We start from the raw sequence: 24607 nt of genomic DNA on the forward strand, positions 1-24607 counted from the left end.
AAACCACTACTGCCTCCCCTCAAGTTTATCTATTAACTTATACTCACTTTCGTCACAAAGTTACAAGGGTTTGGTTTGTTGGTGGAAGAGATGGTATTAAGACATAAACAGTTGTTTTATTAAAATTCCCTCAAATAATAAATTATTTAATTTGACTTCTAAAAAATATATATTTTTTAAAAATTGATAAATAACAATTTTAACATCTCTTTAATATCATGGCAGAAAAAAAAAACTGTCCCCTAAAAAATTATAAGGAATATATATGAATTTTTAAGAAGTTTTAATTTCTGTCACTAAAACTGATGGGATGACAACTTAATGAAGTAACATAAACTCAACCACAAACTATAAGGGAAGACATAAATAAATACCATTTTAAAATGTAGATCTTCGGCAAGGTCCAAATCCATTATATACGGGTATGAGTCGCTAGTGTTAGATGTCGGGTCAACCGCTCCATTTTATGCAGTATCCACCATATGTAGTAGCATCCAAGAGTGCCTAAGCAATAATAATTTAATAATAATCAAATCAAATCCTAAGAGTTATTATCATGAAAATAAAAAAAAAAAAATGAGTTATCGTTATTGTAAATAAATAAACAAATAAATAGCGTAAAAATGAAAACACAAGTAGATGAGATGAGATGAGATGAGATGGCAACAGTGACCAATACATTTTCTTTGGACAGTCTTAAGAATATGAGAAGGAATAATCTGGAGAAGACATTCCACCGGCGCTTGCCAGTGGACCAGCACCAACACCTGAAGCCCAAACAGGTCGATCGCACCAACAGATTGTACGGATATGGGCAGCTGCTGGGAGGAGAGATCGATAAAGAGATTAATAAGATCCAAGTGATCGAGTAGGTTTCAGACTCTCTCTTTCTGAAGGGAGACGAAGAAGAATCTTCAGAGAACCGCCAGCTACTTACTTCGTCCCATGGAAGGAGATCGAGGAGCTCCGCGCAGCTGCTACGAACTAGAGGTGCCCTTCTCCACTACTCCACAGCCAATTCAAGAGATGGGTGGTTTTATGCAGTTCGAAGAAAGCCAGGGCCTAAGCTTCTTGGTCCCTTCTCAGTCGTCTCAGCTGTCTCTGCCTCTCAACCACAACAACAATGGCAGCAGCAACAGCGTGGGGCTTAATGGCAACGAAGTTGCTACGAGGCCTCTTTGGAATGACACCCAGGTGGTTGAGTTGTTTGACAATGAATTCTGCGAACGAAGAATTAACGAATTAAAATATAATAATAAGAGATGGAAGAATATATTCATATAAAATGATGAAATCAACAACGTATACTTACTTGTTTTGGCGCTTTCCCTGGTAGTATCTTACTTGTTGGGTTTGTGATTGTACTGAGTTGCTTGTTATTTTCTTCATTGATATTTATTCTGAACCGGATCAGGTGGGGAAGTTGGACGCCAAGACTATTAATGAAGAGAACTCCAGCGGTAACGTTAACGATGGCAACAATAATTCATGGTACCTTTCTCTCCATTCTTTTCAAGGGTTTCCTTCCTTGGGTTTCTTTATTCTCTATTTTTCTTTTCGGATTTTGCCTTCAGATGTTCAAACATTATATGGCCTAGTTTCTATGCTCATCAATCTCTCTCTCTCTCTCCACTCACAGATAAACATCTAGAAGAATTTAATTACTATAGTTCCATTGTTGCAGGTGGAGAAATTCATCTTCAGATAAGAACAAAGTAAAGGCGAGGAGGAAGCTTAGAGAACCAAGATTTTGTTTTCAAACAAGAAGCGATGTGGATGTGCTAGACGATGGTTACAAATGGAGGAAGTACGGACAGAAAGTTGTCAAGAATAGCCTCCACCCCAGGTAATCTTCCTACTGTGATTTCTGAAATAATGAGTAGATATAGATATGAAACTACAAAAGATAAAGTCAGTATATATAGCTGAATAAATAATATATGCTTAATATATTATTTATTTGTTTTAGTTGATTTATATCTATATATATATATATATATATATATATATATTTAAAATCAGTCAGCAATTGATCATACAGATAAAAGAGCAGAAGTTTCAATGATTTATAATTGTATGGTTGCACCAGTGTTGTTGATTGCACTAAGATTTTATCCCTTATATACAATATACCTGGCTTCTCTTGTTTTATCTTCCCCTAGAAAGACTCATTAGGAGAAGAGATCGAAGAAGCTTGAGAAAATTGTAAGATTTAAGTTAATCACTTAATACGTACGCCACAGTGGCAAAGTAACAAAAGTGAGCAAGTACATAAGACATATATTTGCTGATAATAACGACACCAGTGTGTGGTCCACAGAAATTTGGTCAGTTGATGAAGACCACTGTGTCATATATGTACCTGATTCCTGCCATTCTCATGATGAAGCTCTAGTCCATATATACTTGTTAAGTGAAATCACAGTTACATATATTAATGGAGACACTTGGTTAAACTTCAAAGCCCTTAATTTTGATGAGAAGCCACTGTGATCCAGTTTAATTTTTCTCAACTTAACATTCTAATTTGGATTAATTGATCTTGGTCCGGCAAGGTCAGTGTCCAATGGCAGCGTCCTTGTTTGCTATTATAACAAAGCTGTCTGCCCATTTTCCTTGCATTGAACCACTACCACCCATTTATTCTCTCTTGGTTTTGCATGGAAAATGTTAGAGGCAAACTCCCATTTACATGTGGCAATCAATGGACCCACAACTGCTCTAAATCCATTGGGCATATCTAGATCATGGATTTATTTGATTGTCCTTTCGTTGGCTGAAGGCTATTCCTTCCTTGGTGTCTATTACATTTCCTCTCATTATAATTAGTCTTTATTATTAGTGTACCTGTTTTGGTTACTGCCTCTTTTATTATAATAGTAGAAATGTAAACAAATGAAAGTTCAAGTTATAAAGCTAATATTTCGAGTTTCACAGTGATCAACTATTACCATCACACCTAATGAAAACCAAATCAGATAGTTGGCCTCATTTTTCCCCCCTATATATATATATATATATATATATATATATATATATATCTAGTAAGCATAAAATGTAGTCTAGTTGTTCTTTTCTCTGTCATGCACTTAATGGGAAAACCCAAGTGTTCTGCTGCCTAGATCATGGAGTTGGTTACTCTACTCAAGTTATTACATATGTGATGTTTTCATGAGATCTATTTCCAGTATCAATAGAAAGGTGAGAATGTTATATATGGTAGGTATATGATGCTTCATAATAAGACTACCCAGAATAAAATGATATCTTTGTGCTATTCCATAGAATTTGAGAAACACCAGGTTTGAACATCTAAGGGATGCATGAAGCATGAAAGAATAAGCGTTTGTTTATTCTCAATGTATCTTATTCTACTATTTACTTGAAAACAAATATTGCAGAGCTGCACAATGTGATCAATACTTGGGAGGATTATGATGTGCCCTATCCAAGGTTGTCCTTCAAGTAGGGGATCCTATAGATTGGTCACATGAAAAGGATCTTATAATATATGGAAAGGCCTTTAGTCCAGAACTTGTTCATTGAACATATTTAGGGTTGGAAGAGGAAAATGGGGAGTTCTTTTTTACTCCAAACTCAGTTGCCTCTTGGAAGATTCATGAATCATTTAGATAGCTTTCTTGAATGACGACTCAACTAGCAAACCCGCACTCAAATATAAAATTTAGCTAATTACCTTATAAAAGGAAACTAGAGGCATCTACCCTTGATTTCTCATCAAGGGCAACTTCCCATCCAATTTAATAGTATAGTTATTTTACCTTATGGCCTCATACATACATTAAAACATAGTTATCCACTATAAAAAGGTGTAGCAAAAGTAAGAAAGTTAGAATTTGAAGTGAATAGAGATGAGCTAACAATATAAATAATAGCACAAGATGTTATGTCTCTTACTACTTTTTGCAAGATAATTAGATAATCGATTCTATTCTCAAGTTTTTTGTAAATTTCCCTCCAAGTAAATATAACATCCAATTAATGTTATTATTTTGTAGGGATGATCATCAAAAAATAAATAAAAACCAAACCGATGAAACCGAATAAAAAATTCTGGTTAACAAAACCGCCCGGTATATATATTATCTACATATTATAAATGAACATATATGCATTATATATAAATATATATTTATAAAATATAATATATTATATGTATTCCTACTATTTTATAATATATACTGAATTTCAAAAAACCAAAAAACTGACAAACCAACCTGGTTGGAAACTGAACTGATCAACCAGTTAATCAATGGGCTTCCGTTTGGTTTCAGTTCCTAACTTTCCAAAAACTGGTAGTATTGGTTTGGTTTGGAAAATAGCCCGGCCCATGATTCGGTTAACCGAACTGTGAGCACCCCTATTGTTTTGTTTTTTCCAATCTTCCATATTGTCAATATTGAACTCCACATTTTTTGCATAAGTAACTTTTTATAGTGAATAACTGTGGTTTGGTATATAACTTTAAAAATATAATAAAAGATTTTGAGGCCCTTAGCCCTCCATGTGCTTTAATTGAAAATAATATAAAACAAAATCAATTTAAAGAACTTATTAGAGTTATAAAATTATTGTGGGGGAAATAAAAAGGAAACTAATCCATTTGTTTTCTTTATAAAATACTGCATACGAGGTAAATAAAACATAAATTTACACGTTTTATAGTGGATAACTATGATTTAGTGTATCATTTTAAAAATATAACAAAAGATTTTGAGGCCCTCATCCCTCCATTTGATTTAATATAAAACAAAAGCAATTAAAAGAGAAACTATGTTTTGCTATCCATTTATTTTCTATATAAAATATTGCATACAAGGCAAATAAAATATAAATTTACACTTATCACGAATTTATAAAAGAAAGGTTATAGGCTTGACCCTTATAGGATTTTTTTTCCCAAATGATTCAAATACCTGAGAAAATTTTGACTCCATATTTGACAACTTGTGCTATTCACAAGTTTTCTTCATGTGACACATTAGTTTGTCCACATAGCCATGCCTCGAGCATTGTTACTCTTTATGGAGTCTATTAAATGTGGACAGCCAAAATTTTCTCCTTGTTATCTTATACGGGAAATGTTAGAATACTATTTGTATAGGCAGCAACCTATAATTGTCCTTTTATATTTTAAGTGAGTTTGGGGCCAACAGCCTTTCCTGTTGAGAGAGTTTTTGGGTTAGTCAGGTTCATGGCACAGCCATGCTTTTGTTTTGACTCAAAATAAATCAGAAGGCAATTACTAATTTGTCCACTCTCATGGTAACATGCCCAACCCAGAAACTCTCTCAACAGGAAAGGAGGGACAGATGTACACAACGTTACCTCTGCACATATAGAAATGCTATTTCCAAGATTTGAACCTTGGTTGCCTAGGTCCTAATGGAACAACTCAACCTTGAGTTTGTAAGTTACAATTAATAAAAGTGGGTAGAAAGGAAATGAAATACAATCAGTTTTCTCTCTCACCCAACCCTATTTTCTTTTCTATTTTTTTTTTCTTTATATTGTTCTATTCTCTTCTCAGCCTCTTGCTCTTTCTATTTCACATTAAATCTAAGATTAATTCAGGCTGATTATAGGAAACATGATGCCTAAGTATAAATTCTAGATCATAATGAATAAATATGCCTTTTTTTTTAATTTATTATTAATTACTGGAATTTTATTCATTCTAATAAGTTTGTTTCTTTTATGGTAATGTTTGCTTATGCATTTAAGACAACATGACAGAAAGTGACTACTTAAGAATAGATAAATAATTTTATGACTCTCAAGAACCAACATATTAAATTAAGGAAAATTAAATAACATGCTGAAATAATGTAAACTCAAAAGAATACTTTTTTAAATTATTATAACATTTGTTAAATATGTGTAGAAAATTGATTCATTTGGTACCAATGGAAAAAAAAATATACCATTAATTCTGTTCCATATCCAAGTGGATGAATGAAATTGATAAAACAGAAAGTGACTACTTAAGAATAGATAAATAATTTTATGACTCTCAAGAATCAACATATTAAACTAAGGAAATATAAGATATTGAAATAATGTGAGCTAGAAAAAAACCTTTAAAATTGTTAAAACATCTGTTAAATGTGTCTGTATCAATTGATTCATTAGGCACCAATGAAAATAAAAACATATATCATTATTTTTGTTCCACATACAAGTGGACAAATGAAATGCACTCAATCATATGTCATACATTAAAATGATCATGTTTGTATTTAGAATGCATTCTATTCCTCATTTATTTTATATGGCCAAAAAAATGTTCCATACCATTTACATGAATTATTTATTTATTTTGGTATTGAATAACTTGCCTTTACCCCCATAGGGGCCGTATTTCAATTTTCCTTAGCATAGTATATATATTACTTTTTTCTAGAAACATTAATAACTCTTCTCAAAGGTGGTGAGAATCGATAGCAGGGCTCGACCTCACTTAGGACTGCCCAAATTACGTGCCAACCGAGCCACCACTCAATTGGCATACCATTTATATGAAGTTGTGGGAAGAAACCGTTAGATGCTTTTTAGTTAATAAGAAGCTTGCTATAAGTATCTTGATGTTTTGATTTACATTAAACTACCTCATAATCATAATCCTTTCTTATTTATTGACTCTTAAACACTAAATCATAGTTATCCACTATAGAATGGTGGGGCTCAGAAGTTGAAGAACTTATGTAAGATTTGAACCCATGACTATTTGGTAAGCATACAACAGTACTCAAGCCAATCTTAATAATACACATCAATTTTATGTAGTTTAAATATTGTCTTAATTATTGGGGTAGATTCACATTCAATCTAATTATAAGCATATCAAACTAGGATCACCTTAACCAGATCACATTTGAACTCAAATTAATTCAAACAATGGACATCTTTTTCAGCCATATTAGAAGAGAAAAGGTGAGAGAAAGCATCAGAAATAGTAGCATCAAATGTTATATTAAGTTTGAGGGAAAAGTTGTAACACGAACTTGTGGACTAATTAATTAATGATTAAGTGGTGTATTTTCCTAAAAGGCAAAAAATTGTGGAGAGTAAATTGAATGGACAAAATTGCCCACAAGAAGTCAGGATACGACTAACTGCCTCTTGTACTTTTTGTATAAGGTAATTAGGCTGCATTATTTGGCATTCCTTATTTTATGGATTTATATCCTTTTTTTTGCAGTTAAAAAGCTCAGTGTTCATATGGGTATTTTCACAGCAAAAATGAGATAAGTCCTTAAAATAAGAAATGCCAAATGCAGCCTTATATCTATATCCTTCTTACTTGTATGTAATCCCTTCAAGGAAATTTGAGTATCTAAATTTTTCCTAGGAACCTGCATGTTACTGTAACTTGAACAAATATGAGGAGGTTTCTTTTGAATGAAATAAAGTAATACCAAAAGTTTCCAAAAGGGATGGTTACAAATCTTTTGATTATGCAGATTTTTGAAGATGGCCAATGTTTTAGTTGATACCATGTTAATGCTAATATTTTGTGATATTGATGATGCTTGCATGTTGATACAAGATCATGATAGTTAATCTATATTAAATTAAAGAATTTGTTCTAAATGAAGTAATTTGAATGGTAGATTTTGAAACAAACATTTCTTGAAGTAAAGCTGACAATCAAAACTGAGTATCTTTTTTCCTTTTTTCATGTAAACAACTCTTACCTTGAAATTAATTTCTAGTTCTTTGAGATATTATTAGCTTTGTTTAGCTGCTAATGATTTCTTATGATGGAATTCTGAAATATGCATCAGAAGTTACTATCGTTGCACACACAATAATTGTCGAGTGAAGAAGAGGGTTGAACGCTTATCTGAAGACTGTCGAATGGTGATAACAACTTATGAAGGTAGACACACTCATTCTCCATGTGATGACTCAAATTCAGCTGAACATGAATGCTTTGGCTCATTTTGACAACTCAATAAAAGGAAGAAAAGCCATATCGTAGTGTTTGTATAATGTGTGCATCTGTTGTAAGAATCTTTCATGAGGGATTGCATTTCTTTGTATAAATTAAATGGCTATTGTTCAAAATATTAATCCAAATCTGAATTATATGCTTACTGTATCCATTGCTTGAGTGTTGAGACCAACTAATTCTAATTTAAACAGACTTCATAATATTATATGTGCAAAGCTAAGGTCTACCCTTTCATACAAAATTCTATTTATATCCCAATCTTTTTATCTTTATTTTTTTTTCAAGGTTTTTTTTTTTTTGTCAATTCCATGGGCCACCTTAAAAATTTGCTAAGGCTATGTTTGGTTTGAAGGAAAAGGTAGAGAAAGGAAGGGAAAGACAAAAACCTATACAAGGTTTGTAAAGGTTTCCCCACTTTTCCCTGCATTTTCCAATAAACCAAACATAGTCTAAAAGAATGAGAAGGGGAATTGCACCTAGCTAAAGGAGGGAACATAAATCTTCAGCCCCACCATACGAAGGAAATGACAGACTACCCACCATACGCCTGAGATGCAGATTAGTGAATTGGACCAGGTGAGCTTCAAATATAAAGGAGAGAGAGAGAGAGAGAGAGAGAGAGAGAGAGAGAGGATCTGAATATGCTCTAGAATAGTAGAATAAATTTGGGTTGTTAGTAGAATTCAAGGAGATTAAATGGAATAGTACCATAGGTGAAGATATTTGTAACGAACCAAATGTGGGAATTTACAATTTTAAAATCCCTACCTTAAGTGGATTTGGAAGTATATGGAATTCATTTAATTTTATAGTTGGGATATCCATCCTCCACAACTTACGATTGTCTTTGGATTAGGATGGATTTGGAATTGGAAGAGGAATCAGATTTGTCAATATTGTGAATCTCTGATTCTGTCATTTGGCTACATTTTTCATTTTGGTGCAGGAAAAAAGGCTATGAATTCCCTCTTATAGAAGAACTCAGAATGGGGGAGGGGCGGGGAGTTACTTCGTTTCCTTGGAATTGAATCATGAAAGGAATTGAAATGCAATTCCACTCAAACAATGCAAAAGAAGCCTAAAAGATTTTGACAAAATGGTTACACCATAATATGCGACTTGTGTAACCTTCGGTATTGTGTTCTGTCCACTAGTGCCCTAGTAGAAGCCTGAACAACAAGTCATCAGACGTATAGGAAGCTTCCACAGCAGTAGATCTATGAAACCGAAAATTTTGGTTCGGTTTTTCGGATTTAACCGAACAATTCTCACCCCCTAGTGGAGTGCCCCCAGCCACTTCCACGCCCAGAAAGAAATGTATTGGGCCCAATTGTTTTGAGTGTAAAGTGGGCCTCCAACATTTAACAAAGGCTGGTGGCAGTGAATTTGCTTCAACTCAAAAGGATATTATTTAACATAAATTAGGAATAAAAAATTGCGAGATGAACCAGTTTTTTGGACCCTTAAAAGCCCAAAGTCTGCAAAAGCTAAAAAAAAGAAAAACCTTTGAAACCAGGTTTTTGGGCTTATTTTAGGCCATAAAGAAACTTATTCCGAAGGAAGCTGTCATGGTGGGCCTTTGGTGACCAACAAAGCCCGGCGTATGAAATGTGGGCTCAGTGGCCTCTTTAGGATAGGGCAAGTGTGGTAGGTGTTTCATGGTGAATATGTATTTGATTTACTAGACCCACATTCTTTCATGACCATGAGGCCACTGTAAATCTAGTAATGGCCCTGTTATCATTTTCTCTGAATGGTGATGTTTGTGATTAACAAGAAGCAAAAAATGGAGGCATCACATATTCTCATACATATACAGTTGAAGGATTCCAAAGTTACTATTCATGGAAATACGAGAAACAAAGACTTCACTCTCTTAGAATGGCCAGGTGGCAAGGTCAAGTCCGGCTGGTTGAAGTTACAGAAGACAAAGTTGTTCTCTACATTTGAAATTTGAATTGCACTGAAAAATGTGTTATTTTGGTAAAAGTTGGATGTAGTTCAATGTTTTCATGATCAAACCTATGTAACTCAGCTTATTCATATAAGAAGTCCTCCAAAGAACAAGTTTTTGGTATATGAGTTGATTTTCGTATCCGCATATTATTACATCAAAAAGCGTCTGATGACATCAAAACAATGACCATCAGTGAGCTGTGGTCCTTGTTTAATACGTAGGCCTTAATTTCAAATGGCTCAGAAGGCTTTGACTGTAATTTTCACACTAGGGGTTTTGAGAGGGAGAGGCTGTTTCGTTGTTATTTTATTTGAAACATAGTGGAAGGGTCTATGGCATAGAAGTTCATCAGTTTTCCTTCTAGGGTTCAAATGAAACACTGTGATAGGGTCTGGTTTCTTTTTCTTTTGTAGGCACGTAGAATAGCTATCAGTAGAACTAGAAACTCAAGTAGGAGCACCAAAAAGTAACTCTACCATCTTTCCTGGATCAAGCATTCAATCAAGCTAGTGACTAGTGACCTCTTCTGAGTAGGTTAATATATTTCCTTTGATCTATTAACAGACCTGATGAAGTCATGGTAAGGACTTTTTTTTTTCTTCAATTAGGGGACGTTTGGGAAATCTTTTTGGGAAGATGTTCTGGTCAAGGTTCAAACTATTATTATGTATCCGTCCATATCAGCCGATAAGTATCGTGGCCTTCCCGATATACCCCTACAGGAGGTGTTTCAAAAAATTTAAAAAATACAAAAAGCATCGATACAAGCCGATATGTAGAAGACAGCATTGAGCTTTTGCATTAAGATATAAGCATCCTGAAGCCCATTTGGTCAAGGCATGTCTTTCCGTATGAAGACGAATAGAAAAAAAAAAAAACGCAAAAACTCCATTTGGAGCTTCTCAAAAATCACCTGTTTTGGGCTTCTCTCGTCTTTTCGATGCATCTGCTTTTGGCAGCTAGATCTATCGCAAACCAAACGAGAAAAGACCAAATCGTAGTCTGCCGAGCTTGTAAATAACCAACAGACCGCGTGGAAAGACACACCAAACGGGGCCTTACTTAAAATTCGTAGGCTTATCTTATGATGTTCAGTAGGAACCAGTGTTTTCAAACCACCATTAATCTAGACGGCTTGACCATTCGGCTCGGGAACCATCCAGGTAACCAGTTCCATTTCACCCTTAACCCGGTCCTTACCTAAAAACTGTTGATTTGGTCAGTGACCCGCTGACCTAGGTGGTCGAACTGGTGACCTGTTTGATCTGTTCAATAGTTTTTGGATTTTTATTTTTTATTTTTATTTTTAAGTTGAAACAAGCCATTCACTTAAATCGAACAATCAAACCATCGACTCAAAAACCGATGGACAGAACGGTTCTGATTCCTGGTCAAAACCTTAGTAGGAACCAAATAATCCAAATATAAATTGCAAACCAAAAGCTATTTCCAAGAAAAACAAACGCCCTTGGTTGGACCATTCTCTTTGTATGGGCCTATAACAGTCATATTATATTTGCTTTTCGTTGAAATCAGAATTTCTAGAGCCTTCCGTCGTCCACATACTTACATGTTGAAAAGTGGTGATCACGTGAAAGATTTGGACAAAAAATTTAATGAGCCCCAATAGGGAGACCCTTAGGACCAAACAACAGGCTTTGGATGTATCTGGGTTGGTGGGCTTGGAGTTTACATTATTTGAGGATTACAGTCATTGAATTTTGGATTAGGTCGAATGAAATTCAATTGATTTGAGAAGTTGTTTGTCTGAAATCTGGATGTTGAAGTTGAAAACATGTTATATACTGTTGGGGGTTGGGCATGAGAAGGTTGAATCTGGATCAGAACCTAGTTGAGTCCTGGCTCAAATCCATCAAGTAACTGAATGAGAAATGTTGAGGTGAATCCGTATCTACCTCATTTTCACATTTGGCTTAGTTTGGAACGAGTACAAATAGAGTGTAAAATCTTGTATTTTATATGTATTTATACTGTATATATTTGCATTTGTACTTCTTCCAAATTGAGCATTCGGGTCAGTTTTTTGTCTGAATTTGCTCTTTTCTACATAAGGATCCTTTACCCATTAAACATGTCTCGGTCACAAGGAGAAGGTTTGATATGTTATAAAAATTTCGGCCTTATGGACACTTGCTCTCAGTGTTTTCAAACCACCGTTAACCCAGACAGTTAGACCGTTTGGCCCAGAAATCGTCTAGGCAATCGGTTCCCTTTCACTTTTAACTCAGGTCTTGGCTAAAACTGTTGGTTTGGTCAGTGGCCCATTCAACGGTTTTTGACCTTTTATTTTTAAATTAGAATTAGCTATCTGTTTAAACCAGATGATCGAACCATCAACCTAGAAACTAGGGGCCAGATTCAGAATTGGTTTTTAAAACCTTGCTTGCTCTATGATACCCAAAGGTCATTGACCAAGCAAAACTTCTGTGAATTTGATTGGTTACAAATTTTCCTGGAATATGTCTTTTCGGTGTCGGTGAGAGAAAATCCATACTGCCGACATGATACTGGGCTTTGACCAAGCTAAACTCCGTGAATTGTGATAAATACCACCAGATTAGTTATCACTTTTATGATATTGGCCACTTGTTTGATTGCAAGTTTTTTCTGATGACATGCCTTTCTGGTAGGGGTCGGCTAATCGAACCATAGGGGTTTTTTTGAAATGGAACCGGTTTTATCGGTTTTTTCTATATTCTCAAACTAAAACCAAACCGATACTATTTTGACCAGTTTGATTTTTCAGTTTTTTGTATTTATAACATATATATAAATAAATATAAATAAAATATTATATTATTAATAATAAATGATATATATATATAATATACATATAAACACATATATCGATTTATTTAATTAACCGCCGGTTTTTTTCTAGGTTAATCGAAAATCAAATTAGTCCCTCGACTTTTCAGAAATACCAAACCGATCAATTCAGTTAACCCCATTTTTCAATTTTTTATGAAGGCTCTACTTTCTGGTGTCATTGTCCACCCCTATAATCGAATTAGGGGGTGTTGACAACATGATTTTATTTTTGAAAACAGAAAGAACTGCCACATCAGTTAATATTTTTTTTTTCATATTCCATTAGGGTAGTGAAAAAGTATGGTATACCTCATCCTTGGGTGTACTACATATCAACTTTCATATCAACTCGCTATAGCCTTCTACAAATATTGAGAAGTTGGTGAAGGATGTTATTCACTTATTTGGTTCAAGCATTCACCTAGAACGATTTCAACTTTTCCGCTGTTTACCCTTTTTAGGGGACATTTGACATAATTTGGAGGGGTACCTACTGGCTAATCATCTTTTTTCTTTTGTTTCAAAAATTGGTCTAAATTACACACATCCTTCTGCTATGTACCGATATAGAAATGGAAACATGGAAACAGAATTAGGGAAAGGGTTTTCCCTCACTTTGGCAAAGTCTTCATAATTAAATTAGCTTGAAAAGAGACATTGCAAGGGAAATAATAAATAATAAGAAATAATATTAAGGCTGTGTTTGATTTGAAGGAAAAGGTAGGGAAAGACGAGAAAATCAATATAAGGGTTGTAAAGATTTTCCTACGTTTTCCATCCTTTTCCTACATTTTCCTTCAAACCAAACATAGCCTAAGGAAAAAAATGGGATTTTCAACCATTAGAATGCATCAACTAAAACAGAGAATTAATTGGTTTATGGTATGATATGTAAGGATAGAAGGGTAAACTCTATAATCTATATATACTTTTATTTTTTATTTTGTATGTTGTATAGTTTTGTATATCATTGATACTATTTGGGAAGGCAAAAGCCCACTGTCCAAGCTTTAATTAGACTGAAGGGGATTGGTGTTAGATGGGACTTTTGTCAATACAAGATAGGGTATGGTTCCTGCAAATAATTCTTGTTTGTTTTCTTGTAGATAGATAGATAGGTAGATGGGTCCATCCCTAGGGTTGGAGTTAGGATTTCTAGGGGTGGACTGAATCCTGCCCGTGAATTGATATTAAATTCATGGGCAAGATGCAGTTTATAGGGGGGGACTACTAGTAGACTAAGAGGGGACTGTAATTCAGATTTATGAGGTGGATTGCAATCCACTTATCCCTAGATAAATAGATAGAGAGAGAGATACACAAAGTCAAGGATCCATTCAATGTGCTGATTTGGATAGGCCTTGACTAAATAATAGCGCCTAGTCATTGGGATTCTCCATGATGTCCATAAATGCCTTCTAACCTCCCAAGAGAACAAAAGTTCTCTTCATAGATTTATGATGAGGAATATATATACACCACCACGTCCTTAACAAGAGGGAAAACCGGTCACCAATACCAGCAGTCATATATCCCACGTTATTATTGAAATTCACCCCAGATGATAATCAAAAGAAACCCATAAACTAAGGGTTTGTTTGATTCACAATTAGAATTGGAGTCAGAATGATTTATTTCCATAGTCTATTTGATTCAGATAGGAATCAGAATAGAAATTGGAATAAGTTAAAATAAAATTTCATTGGCAAAGGGATAGGGAGAGAATAGCCATTTTTGAAATGGGAGAATGCCATTCCACTAAGAATGAGGGTGGGATTCCTATGCGTGAACCAAACGGATCCTAAAAACTTTTAATTGTTTTAACATTTAAACAGCTAGAAATTAAAGGATGATTTGGTTTTTGATTGTTTGACTATATAAAAGAAGAAGAGGAGGACACGTGGGTCCCATTAACCTAAAACCAAATTGCCACGCACAAGAGATATCAGTGGCGTTAAAACTTGTTCCTTGAGCGACCTGATTAGCAAATAAAGCCAACACAGACAGGCTCAACTCATCAACTTTTCAATCCAATCTATCTGGTGAGAGCTTTTCATGGAATAATAATCTCTTTCACCGGCCGGCCAACCAATACTTAATTTAGAAATATATATTAACAAAGTCGTAAACATTGCAGTGATCCGACCACGTTGATTGTTGATTTGGAAATAAAATGAATAAATAATGCATGAATGGCATATTGATAATCTTGCCATCTTCCGCGTAAGAGACGCACAACGAGGCATCCTCATTGGAGGGACTAGAGAGTAGAGAACACACTTCCTGTTTTTTTTTTTTTTTTTCAAGTTCAAGTGCTGACTTCAATTCATTCCAACTACTGTTTCAATTCAACTGCATCATCAGCATCTGATCAACCACAACTATATTAAAATCACATGGAGATGGAGATGAAGATGGAAAGTACCCTTGTACAAATAAATTTTGCTTTGGCCCCTGGGCTTATTAGTTTTAATTCTTCATCATTCATACATTAAATTATATTGAAAAAATATCTAAAATGTATATCAATTAAATAAAAATTATTTTTATTTAGTAAAAAGGTCATAAATGTAAAATAAAATTTATAAAAGTATCACATTATTTAATAAAAAATATAAATAAATTAACTATGAAAGAAAAAACTATATTTGAAAAACATATAATGAATATATATATATATATACATGGAATGTTCAAATTAAATAAATGGATAATTTTATTTAGGTAAATTATTACCATAAAACATATCATAAACTTTAAGCCAAAATATTACAAATAATTTTAGTATGCATGTATATATTAACTAATTTAGATAAATAGATTTATAAATATTAAATAAAATTTAAGAAAACATAAGGCTCATAATATATACATTAATAAAATGAAAATATATAAATTGACTATAAAATGAAATAAATTGTATCAATGTACGTATATCATTGATCAACCTTTATTTTATCAGGATGTGGTTACACCATGACCTAACACCAAGGATTTTAAAATTGACCCGGAGAACGAAGCAGTCAGGGGTCAGCTTTCCAGGTCAAATGGTCCAACCATTTAAATCGAACAGTCGGCCCATTCTCACAAAAAATAAAAAAGAAAACAAAAAACAGTCAAAACTGTTAACGGTTCGAACAGTTAACCGCCCGGGTCAGCGGTTTACTGACCAAAATCAACGGTTTTTGACAAAAATCTGGTTTTGGGGAAAAACGGAATCAATCACCTAACCGATTCCCAATTTTTTCGTCCAACTGTCCAATCTGGTCCGGTTTTGAAAACACTTATTTGCCCCTTATCTAGATTCATACAGTTTTGTTAGCTACGTGCGTCTCATTTGTAGGTTGGTGGCATTTTGATCATTTGCAATACAGTCATTCTACGTTTTCTTAATATATTAAAATAATGCACATGTATATGTAAAGGGTACATAACGTAATGGATGAAAATTTATTAATTATAGGGGACCGGGCACTAGTTCTTTTGAGGATTAAGACTTGAAATAATTGATTTGAGGGGGTGAAACAAGATGAAGCACAAAATGTCTCTTATATTGTAAAAAGACAACCATACCTTGATTTTGTTTCCTTATTTCTAAGTTTACTTGAAAAGAGTCTAGTTAGGAATTAATAAACTTAATTTGGACATGTGGAAATGGCTTATAACATTGGATACAAATTGCTATATATGAATGGCTAAAGTTGTCTGTTTACAAAAAAAATAAGGATACGTTTGGTTGTGGTGTAAATACAATTCCACACTGTAAATGATGTCTTGTCCAGCTCAAGTGAATACAAAATGGAACCGGATTTCAATTTTCTTTTGCGCTCTTTTTGATTGGCATTTAACGATACAGAGTACGATGTAGTTTTGTGAGCGTTTGGTTTATAACATGAAAACAATTGGAAGAGTGACTGCATTGCCAGAAATATACAGTTCCAATTTTAGTTCTGGCCAGTGTGTCTTGGCTCTATTCTGATTAAGATAAATGGGTTTATCGGAAAGATCCAAAAGAGAGTTTCAGTTCTCAAACCAGTTAGCATTTGATTTTTAATGAGAAGCAGAGTTCACAAGTAAATGGTATTCATCAAATTTGGTGATTTCAACATTAACACCCAAACCAAAATCTAACCAACTCACAAGTTACAACTAAAATCTAACCACTTCAATTTCAATCTAACCACAACCAAAATCTAACCACTTCAATTTCAATCTGTCATCAGTCTTCTGTGACAGATTGAAATTGATCAGCAACTCTAGTTGCAATCTAAATGAATCATTATGATTGGTGTTGACGGATGAATGAAATTGTTAAGATAATGATGAAAAGTCATCGACGTGTTACGTGTTGGAGTTCAAGAACCTATCCTGTTATCTCATCAGTTAATTTTCTTATTGTATTTTGTATTTATCACATAGAAGTTTATTATAATCCCAACTGCTATTCAATATATATAAATAGATACCAGGGCCAAACCATCAAAAACAGGTTCTTCCCATTCTATTAGTTCTTGTCTTCTGTTCCCTCTCTGATATTTCTTTATCTTGGTATCAGAGCCAACGTCCTCATGGCCTCTTCAGAAGATTTTTCTCTTGCATCAAACCAGGTGAGCTCGACTGTTGATAACTCCACTAGGCTGCCCCAGCTTCCAAACATCACCCACTACATCCCAATGAAACTAACCAGCAAAAATTATCTGCTGTGGAAGAACCAATTTCTTCCTATTCTTTACACCCATAAGCTGATGGGTATTGTCGATGGCTCCATTCCAGCTCTGCCCAAGGAGATCGTTGATCCTAGTGATCTGTCGAGGAGTATTCCAAATCCTACCTTTGAGAGATGGTTCCAACTTGATCAGTTAGTACTTAGTTGGCTGATCTCATCCTTGACCGAAAGCATCATGGCACAGGTTGTTGGACTGTGGTCTTCTCAAGAGGTTTGGAATGCTCTTTCCAAATCTTATTCGATTCTCTCTCGCTCCAGAATCCTTCAACTCTGGTACCAGTTACAATTAATGAGGAAAGGTGCGCTCACCGTTAGTGAATATGTACGTCATGCTAAATCTATTGCAGATAACTTGGCTGCTGTGGCGGAACCGATCTTGCCATGTATATTTTTATGGCTTGGGCTCAGAATACGAGTCCGTAGTCACTGCTGTCACAAATAGATCTGATATGGAGCAACTAGACGTTGATGATGTGCTCGGCATTCTCTTGAACCATGAGGCGCTACTCGAACAACGTAGCAGCACTGTCAACGATCACACTTCACCCGCAGCCAATGTTGCGAATTTCAAAGGCAAAAACCAAGGTTCTCAGTAGAACCGCAACTTTGTGAACAGTCCCAATTCTGGAAACACTCGAGGTCGTGGAAGAGGACGAGGTTTAGGTCAGTTTTTTAACAATGGTGGCCACGAAAAAGGGACATCCAACGTAGTCTGCCAATTATGCAACAAACCTGGACACATGGTTGCTAAGTGCAGGCGTAGGTTCGATATCTCCTACAACAATGATGAATACGATCCTGCTGCATTTCAGAGTGGGATGTCGTCCACCTATGACCCAACATGGTACCCGGACACCGGCACAACTCACCACATGACCCCGATGCCAATAATATTCAGAACCGCTGAGAATACAGTGACAATGATCAAGTCCGAGTCGATAATGGGTCAGGTTTGCAGATAGCTAATATCGACACATCTACACTTTTTACCTCTAATGCTCACTTTCATTTAACCGATATGCTTCATGTTCCCACCATTACCAAAAATTTGTTGTCTGCTGGCAAGTTCACTAGAGATAATGACTTGTTTTTTGAATTTCATCAGGGTTATTTTCTCTTGAAGGACTACAAGGGGAGAACAATTCTACGAGGGCCCAATAGAGACAGTTTATATTGTTGCTTCCCAAATTCTTCATCAAATAAGTCTCCTTCAACGTTGGTTGGTGAAAAAGTCTCAGTTGATGATTGGCATTGATGGCTTGGACATCCGGCTCTTCGGGTTGTGAGGCAAGTTGTCTAAGAATGGTTTACCTTACATTAGTCGGTTTAGACGATAAGTAATATGTGAGTCTTGTCAGTTAGGAAAAAGCCGTACGTTGTCATTAGCATCTTCTAGTTCTGAGTCCAAAAGACCTCTAGTGTTGGTTTTCTCAGATGTTTGAGGTCCAACTCCAATTGAGTCTCAACAGGGTTTCAAATATTATGTAATGTTTGTTGATGATTTTGGTAGATTCTCTTGGATTTTTCCCATGCGTAATAAATAAGAAGTTTATGATATTTTTGTCAGTTTCAAGAGACATGTTGATATTATGTTTGATGTAAAAATCAAGAATTTCCAGTCCGATTAGGGAGGAGATTCTCAACAGGGTTTCAAATATTATGTAATGTTTGTTGATGATTTTAGTAGATTCTCTTGAATTTTTTCCATGCGTAATAAATCAGAAGTTTATGATATTTTTGTCAATTTCAAGAGACATGTTGAGATCATGTTCGATGTAAAAATCAAGAATTTTCAGTCCAATTGGGGAGGAGAATAAAAAAGACTCTCTAAACTACTTGACGATTGTGGAATTAATCACAGACTTGCTTGCCCTCACACTCATGAACAAAATGGCACTGTCAAAAGGAAGCATCGACATATTATAGAATCAACATTGTCTCTACTAGCCACCTCGTCTCTTCCCTTTAGTTTTTGGGCCAATGCGGCTATCACGACTACTTTTCTGATTAACAGACTTCCAAGTCCAGTGGTTGGCGGTAAGTCCCCATATGAGAAACTCTTCGAAAAGACTCCAAATTACAAAATGTTGAAGATTTTCGGTTGTGCATGCTATCCGTTTCTTTGACCATACAAAAAAAATAAGTTCAACTACCGATCCATGAAGTGCATCTTCTTGGGTTACAATGACAGACACAAAGGCTACAGGTGCTACCACTCTCCCACATGTCAAGAATACATTTGCAGACATGTTGTATTCGATGAGACTACCTTTCTAGGCATTCCTAATCATGCCAAGCCAGATAATGTCTCCTCAGAGGAACATAATGGCATTTTTATTCAGGTCCCTATGCACACTTCTCGGCCCATCACTACAGCTGTCCCAGATCTGCAACACCGTACCACTAAAGTTGCTTCAGATCTGTGCATGTTGCACTCTCATTATAAACCGTCCAACACCAACAATCTGGGTGCACATGACGACAGGCCCATTATTAGGCCCATGGGCGAAACTGGCATCTTTCCTCCTAGCTCCCATGCTGAGTCGTCTACACCACCTCAGTGTACACAACTTGTTCAAGAATTATTGGATGCAACTAAGCCAGTTCCACAACCTAGCCGCAATCACTGCATGGTTACAAGGTCAATGGATGGCTCACTTCCAAGGCAAACAAGCATTGCAATCAGGTACCCCATTACCAATTGCCTTAGTCGCACAATTAAATTCTAGTTCCATAGAGCCCACTACCTTTTTTGAAGCCTCTAAACACTCTCATTGGTGTGATGCAATGAGAAAGGAGTATACGGCTCTAGTGAGAAATAATACGTGGAGATTGGTGCCCAAAAACCCAACATGAACATTATTGGTACAAAATGGGTCTTCAAAATAAAACAAAAGCCAGACGGGTCAGTAGAGAGATACAAAGTCCGTTTAGTGGCCCAAGGTTTTTCCCAAGTTTTAGGAATAGATTTTGGTGACACTTTCAGCCCAGTAGCAAGACAGTTGACTATTCGCACATTACTTGCTCTTGTCGTTTCTCAATAGTGGTGCATTCGCCAACTGGATTTTGATAATGCCTTTTTAAATGGTTTCATTGAAAAGGAGATTTATGTCCAACAGCCCAAGGGGTTTGAACATTCCCAATACCCTTCACACGTATGCAAGCTTGACAAGGCTCTTTATGGGCTTCGCCAAGCACTGCGGGCTTGGTATGCCCGCCTTACGTCCCACTTGTCATTGGCTTTCAGTGCTCAAAATTAGACCCCTCACTGTTTGTGTACTCTAAAGATGGGGTTCAGATCTACATGCTCAAAGATGTAGACGATATACTCATTACGAGCAATATGTCTCAAGCCATTGATAGTGTAGTTTCCAAACTTGCTACTATCTTCTCATTAAAGGACTTGGGACCTGCCCGTTATTTCTTAGGCATGGAACTTATTCCATAGAAATCTGGTCTACTTCTCTCACAAAGAAATTATATTTTTAATCTGCTTCAAAGGGCTCATATGGTCCATGCCAAACCTATCTCCTCTCCAATGGCGGCCAACAACAAATTTTCCAAAGTTAGTGGAGCATCCTTGAAGGATCCTACTGAATACAGGAGTGTTGTCGAGGCTTTACAGTATGTTACTATTACTAGGCTAGATATAGCCTTCGTAGTAAATAGGGTGTGCCAGTTTCTTCACACACTGACAACTAATCATTGGACTGTCGTAAAGCATATCTTGCGTTACTTTAAAGGTACCATTGACCATGGACTATCCATTCAAGCTTTTTCAGATGTCGATTGGGCGGGGTTTCCAGATGATAGGAGATCTACAGGGGGATATGCAATATTCCTATGTTAGAACCTCATAGCTTGGAGCTCCAAGAAACAGGCAACCGTGGCACGGTCTAGTACTGAGCTAGAGTTCTGAGCATGTGCCAACACAGCCACTGAGATCTTATGGCTGAAAGCACTTCTTGATGATCTAGGGATTCCGACTATCCCAAGCACCAACGATTTGGTGTGACAATATTGGAGCAACCTTTCTAGCATCCAATCCAATTTTTCATGCCAAGACATGGAACGTTGAAGTAGACTTCCATTTCTTGTAGGACTTGGTATTGAACAAAAGGATTCAGATGCAGTTCATATCCTCGGGAGATCAGGTGACAGATGTGTTCACCAAGCCACTCAGTGGGACAAGTTTCCAGTGGTCTAAATTCAAGCTTCATGTTCTAGCAGACAGTTCGCTTGAAGGGGGTTTGTTAAGATAATGGTGAAGAGTCCTCGACATGTTGGAGCTCAGGAACCTATCCTGTTATCTCATCAGTTAGTTTCCTTATTGTACTTTGTATTTATCACATAGAAGTTGATTGTAATCCCAACTGCTATTCAATGTATATAAATAGATACCAGGGCTGAGCCATCAAAAACAGGTTCTTCCCATTCTATTAGTTTGCCTTTTGTTCCCTCTTTGGTATTTCTTTATCTGAAATTCTTAGAAACCCACTTAGTCCTGTTGGCTGCAGCCACTGGATTTCATTCTCCTTTCTCTTTCCTTTTCTCTCTCTAGAAGTAGAGTTCAATTGTAGAAGAAGAGAATTCAATCATTCACTTGTTGGAGCTTCTAATATTTATGATCTTGATTTCTTTCAAAAAAAAGCAGAGGAATCGACTATGAAATCCATTACCTTCTAGAAAATCTGAAGAAATTGATGTAGAAGCCACTAGTGTAGAAAGAAGTCATCAGTGTCTTAGATCGTTGGTTGGATTTGCGGATTTAGAGGTCATCGATGGAAAATAATTGAGATCAGATTTTACCACTATAGTTGTTTTTCCAGTGGAGTTCTTTAAGGTGATCTTCAAAGTGTACGAACAACATAGCTTGTTTACATCGATAAGAAAGAGTGTAAAAGTTTACTTCGACTAGTAAACTTTTATGCTTATATCAACGGAAATTCAAACATATCCACAAATTTACATCGACTTTCGCAACATATTTACACCATAAACAAACAGTGGAAAAACTGAACCAGAGTAAATATTTACATCGTACCAACATTTTCATCGTAAACAAACACAACCTAATGAGAAAATGTCTTGTGTCTTGTCTTGTTTTACCCTTCAAAAGCAATTATTTTAAGGGATCTAACTGCATTCGAACAATAATGTAGCATTGTTGTCCCAAAAACGCTTTTAATAAAATCGAATTATTTTTATAATTTTTCAAAGGTTCAAACCACTAGATCATTATCAAGTGAGACTTTGCCCCAACACTAGGGCTGCAAATAAATATATTAATTAAGATTCAGATTTGTTTTTGTTGATATTTGGTTTTGAATTGAATCTTAATCCATTGGATCTCTATCCAATTCAGATTGCATTCGGACTACAATCTGATACTGAATAATATTGATAAGACAAAGTAGCCAGTGTGGTGTTAAATAGATTCCAATATTAGAAAGTTGTTCCTCATTCAAACTTATGATGGGTGTTTTGGCAGTTCCTAGTTGGCTAGTGACTCAGATGCCTAGCTAAATGGTGATGAGTTGGAGAGGTGACTCTAATGCCTGGCTATAAGGTGACAAGTTGGAGAGGTGACTCTGATGCTTGGCTATATGGTGATGAGGTCGCCAGCTCAGTTTCCACCAGGTTGGTGGAGGAGGTAGGTCGCCAGGTCGGTGGCGGAGGCAGGTCGCTAGGTCAGGGTGAAGGCAGGTCGCCAGGTCGGCGACGAAGGCAGATCGCCAGGTCAGCGCCAGAGGCAGGTCGCCATCTAGGACTCCATCATTTTGGCGAAGGCAAGTTGTCACCTATGTGGTTCTAGGGTGTCACCCAGTTGTTTCGAGATGCAATGTGTCATGATGTTAGTGGAGGGCCAAACCTTCCCTCATCAATTGCCCACCACTCCCGAGCTGAGATCAGCTCAGCGAAGGGAGTAGATTTGTGCTTCATCGTAGGTCCTTTGGCCTGTTATCAATATATTTTGAGGTCGGCTTAAGGGTCATTGATGCTAAAAGTGGTTTGGCTTCCCCTTATGATTTGTGCGTCGATGTTGAAATTTAAATAGCACGTCAATGTCACGGCTGCACTGTGTCAGTCCTCTAAGGTGCTGGTCATCTATTCCTACGATATGCCACAAGGAGCTCAACCTGCAGGGGCAGCTTTACTAACTGCAGGTTGTCAGATCGCATGGGAATCTTGAAAGGCTCAACCCGCAAGGGCGACTGTGGTCCGTTGGCTGTCGACTCCTATGGGAGCCATAGAGGGTTCGACCTGTAGGGGTGACCTCGCGAATAGGGCTGACAAAGCTCGTTCGGGCTGATTACGTGTGTTGCCAGGTCGACAGAGGTAGGTTGCCAGGTCGGACGCAAGTCTTTAGGTCGCCAGGTCGAAGGTAGGTCTCCAAGTTGCTAGGTCGCTAGGTCAGCGGAGGCAGGTCTCTAGGTCGCTAGGTTAGCAGAATTTTGACAGTCCAATTTTGCTCTCAGCACCTCGTCCTATAGACACCTCATCACCTCAGTAGGACTGACCTATAAGGGCGGCTCCACAACCTGCTAGCCATCAACTCCACAATCTGTGGTGCGACCTCACAGTTTGTTGGCTATCAACTCCCATGGGAACCATGGAGGGATCAACCTGTGGGGTGGCCTCACATTCTGTTGGTCGTCAACTCTCACAGAGAGCACGTAGGGCTCAACATATGGGGGTGGCCTCACAGTTAGAGAGATTCTGTCCGGGCAAGACTGCGAGAACTCATTTGGGCTAATCATTTTGCTTCTACCCCCCTAGGGGGTTCTTTCGATCAAGCGTTGTTGTTGTTGCTTAAAGATGTTATTACTTGAGGCTCAGAGAATTGGGCGAGAACATAGCCTTTTGTAGCATTTCCCACAGATGACGCCAATGATGATAGGTGTTTTGGTAGTTCCTGGATGGCTAGTGACTCAGATGCCTAGCTGAATGGTGACAAGCTGGAGAGGTGACTCTAATGCCTGGTTGCATGGTGACTAACTAGAGAGGTGGCTTTGATGCTTAACTGAATGGTGACGAGTTGGAGAGGTGACTCTAATGCCTAGCTATATAATAATGAGCTAGAGATGTGACTTTGATGCTTGGCTGTATGGTG

The 24607-nt window shown here is 36.6% G+C and overlaps 1 protein-coding gene and 1 long non-coding RNA gene across 3 annotated transcripts; both read left to right on the forward strand.

Moving 5' to 3' along the window:
* Window positions 1-703: 703 nt before the first annotated feature.
* LOC104598400 (putative WRKY transcription factor 12) lies at window positions 704-8170 on the forward strand. 2 transcript variants are annotated; one of them, XM_010260435.3, is made up of 4 exons: window positions 704-1194; window positions 1415-1491; window positions 1685-1846; window positions 7812-8170. In XM_010260435.3, exons 1-4 carry the CDS (start codon window positions 946-948, stop codon window positions 7969-7971), a joined length of 648 nt encoding a protein of 215 aa, XP_010258737.1. In that variant the 5' UTR covers window positions 704-945; the 3' UTR covers window positions 7972-8170. The 2 variants fall into 2 exon arrangements, with proteins under 2 accessions (XP_010258737.1, XP_010258736.1); XM_010260434.3 differs by having other exon boundaries at window positions 721-1194; window positions 7809-8164.
* A 9085-nt stretch (window positions 8171-17255) lies between these two features.
* Window positions 17256-19070, forward strand: LOC148790726 (uncharacterized). The gene is made up of 2 exons (XR_016077847.1): window positions 17256-18443; window positions 18599-19070. It is a non-coding gene; the product is annotated as an uncharacterized LOC148790726 (long non-coding RNA).
* Window positions 19071-24607: the final 5537 nt, after the last annotated feature.

This window comes from Nelumbo nucifera, chromosome 6 (genome assembly GCF_055504915.1).
Source record: "Nelumbo nucifera cultivar China Antique chromosome 6, China Antique-T2T, whole genome shotgun sequence".
NCBI classification, from domain to species: Eukaryota; Viridiplantae; Streptophyta; class Magnoliopsida; order Proteales; family Nelumbonaceae; genus Nelumbo; species Nelumbo nucifera.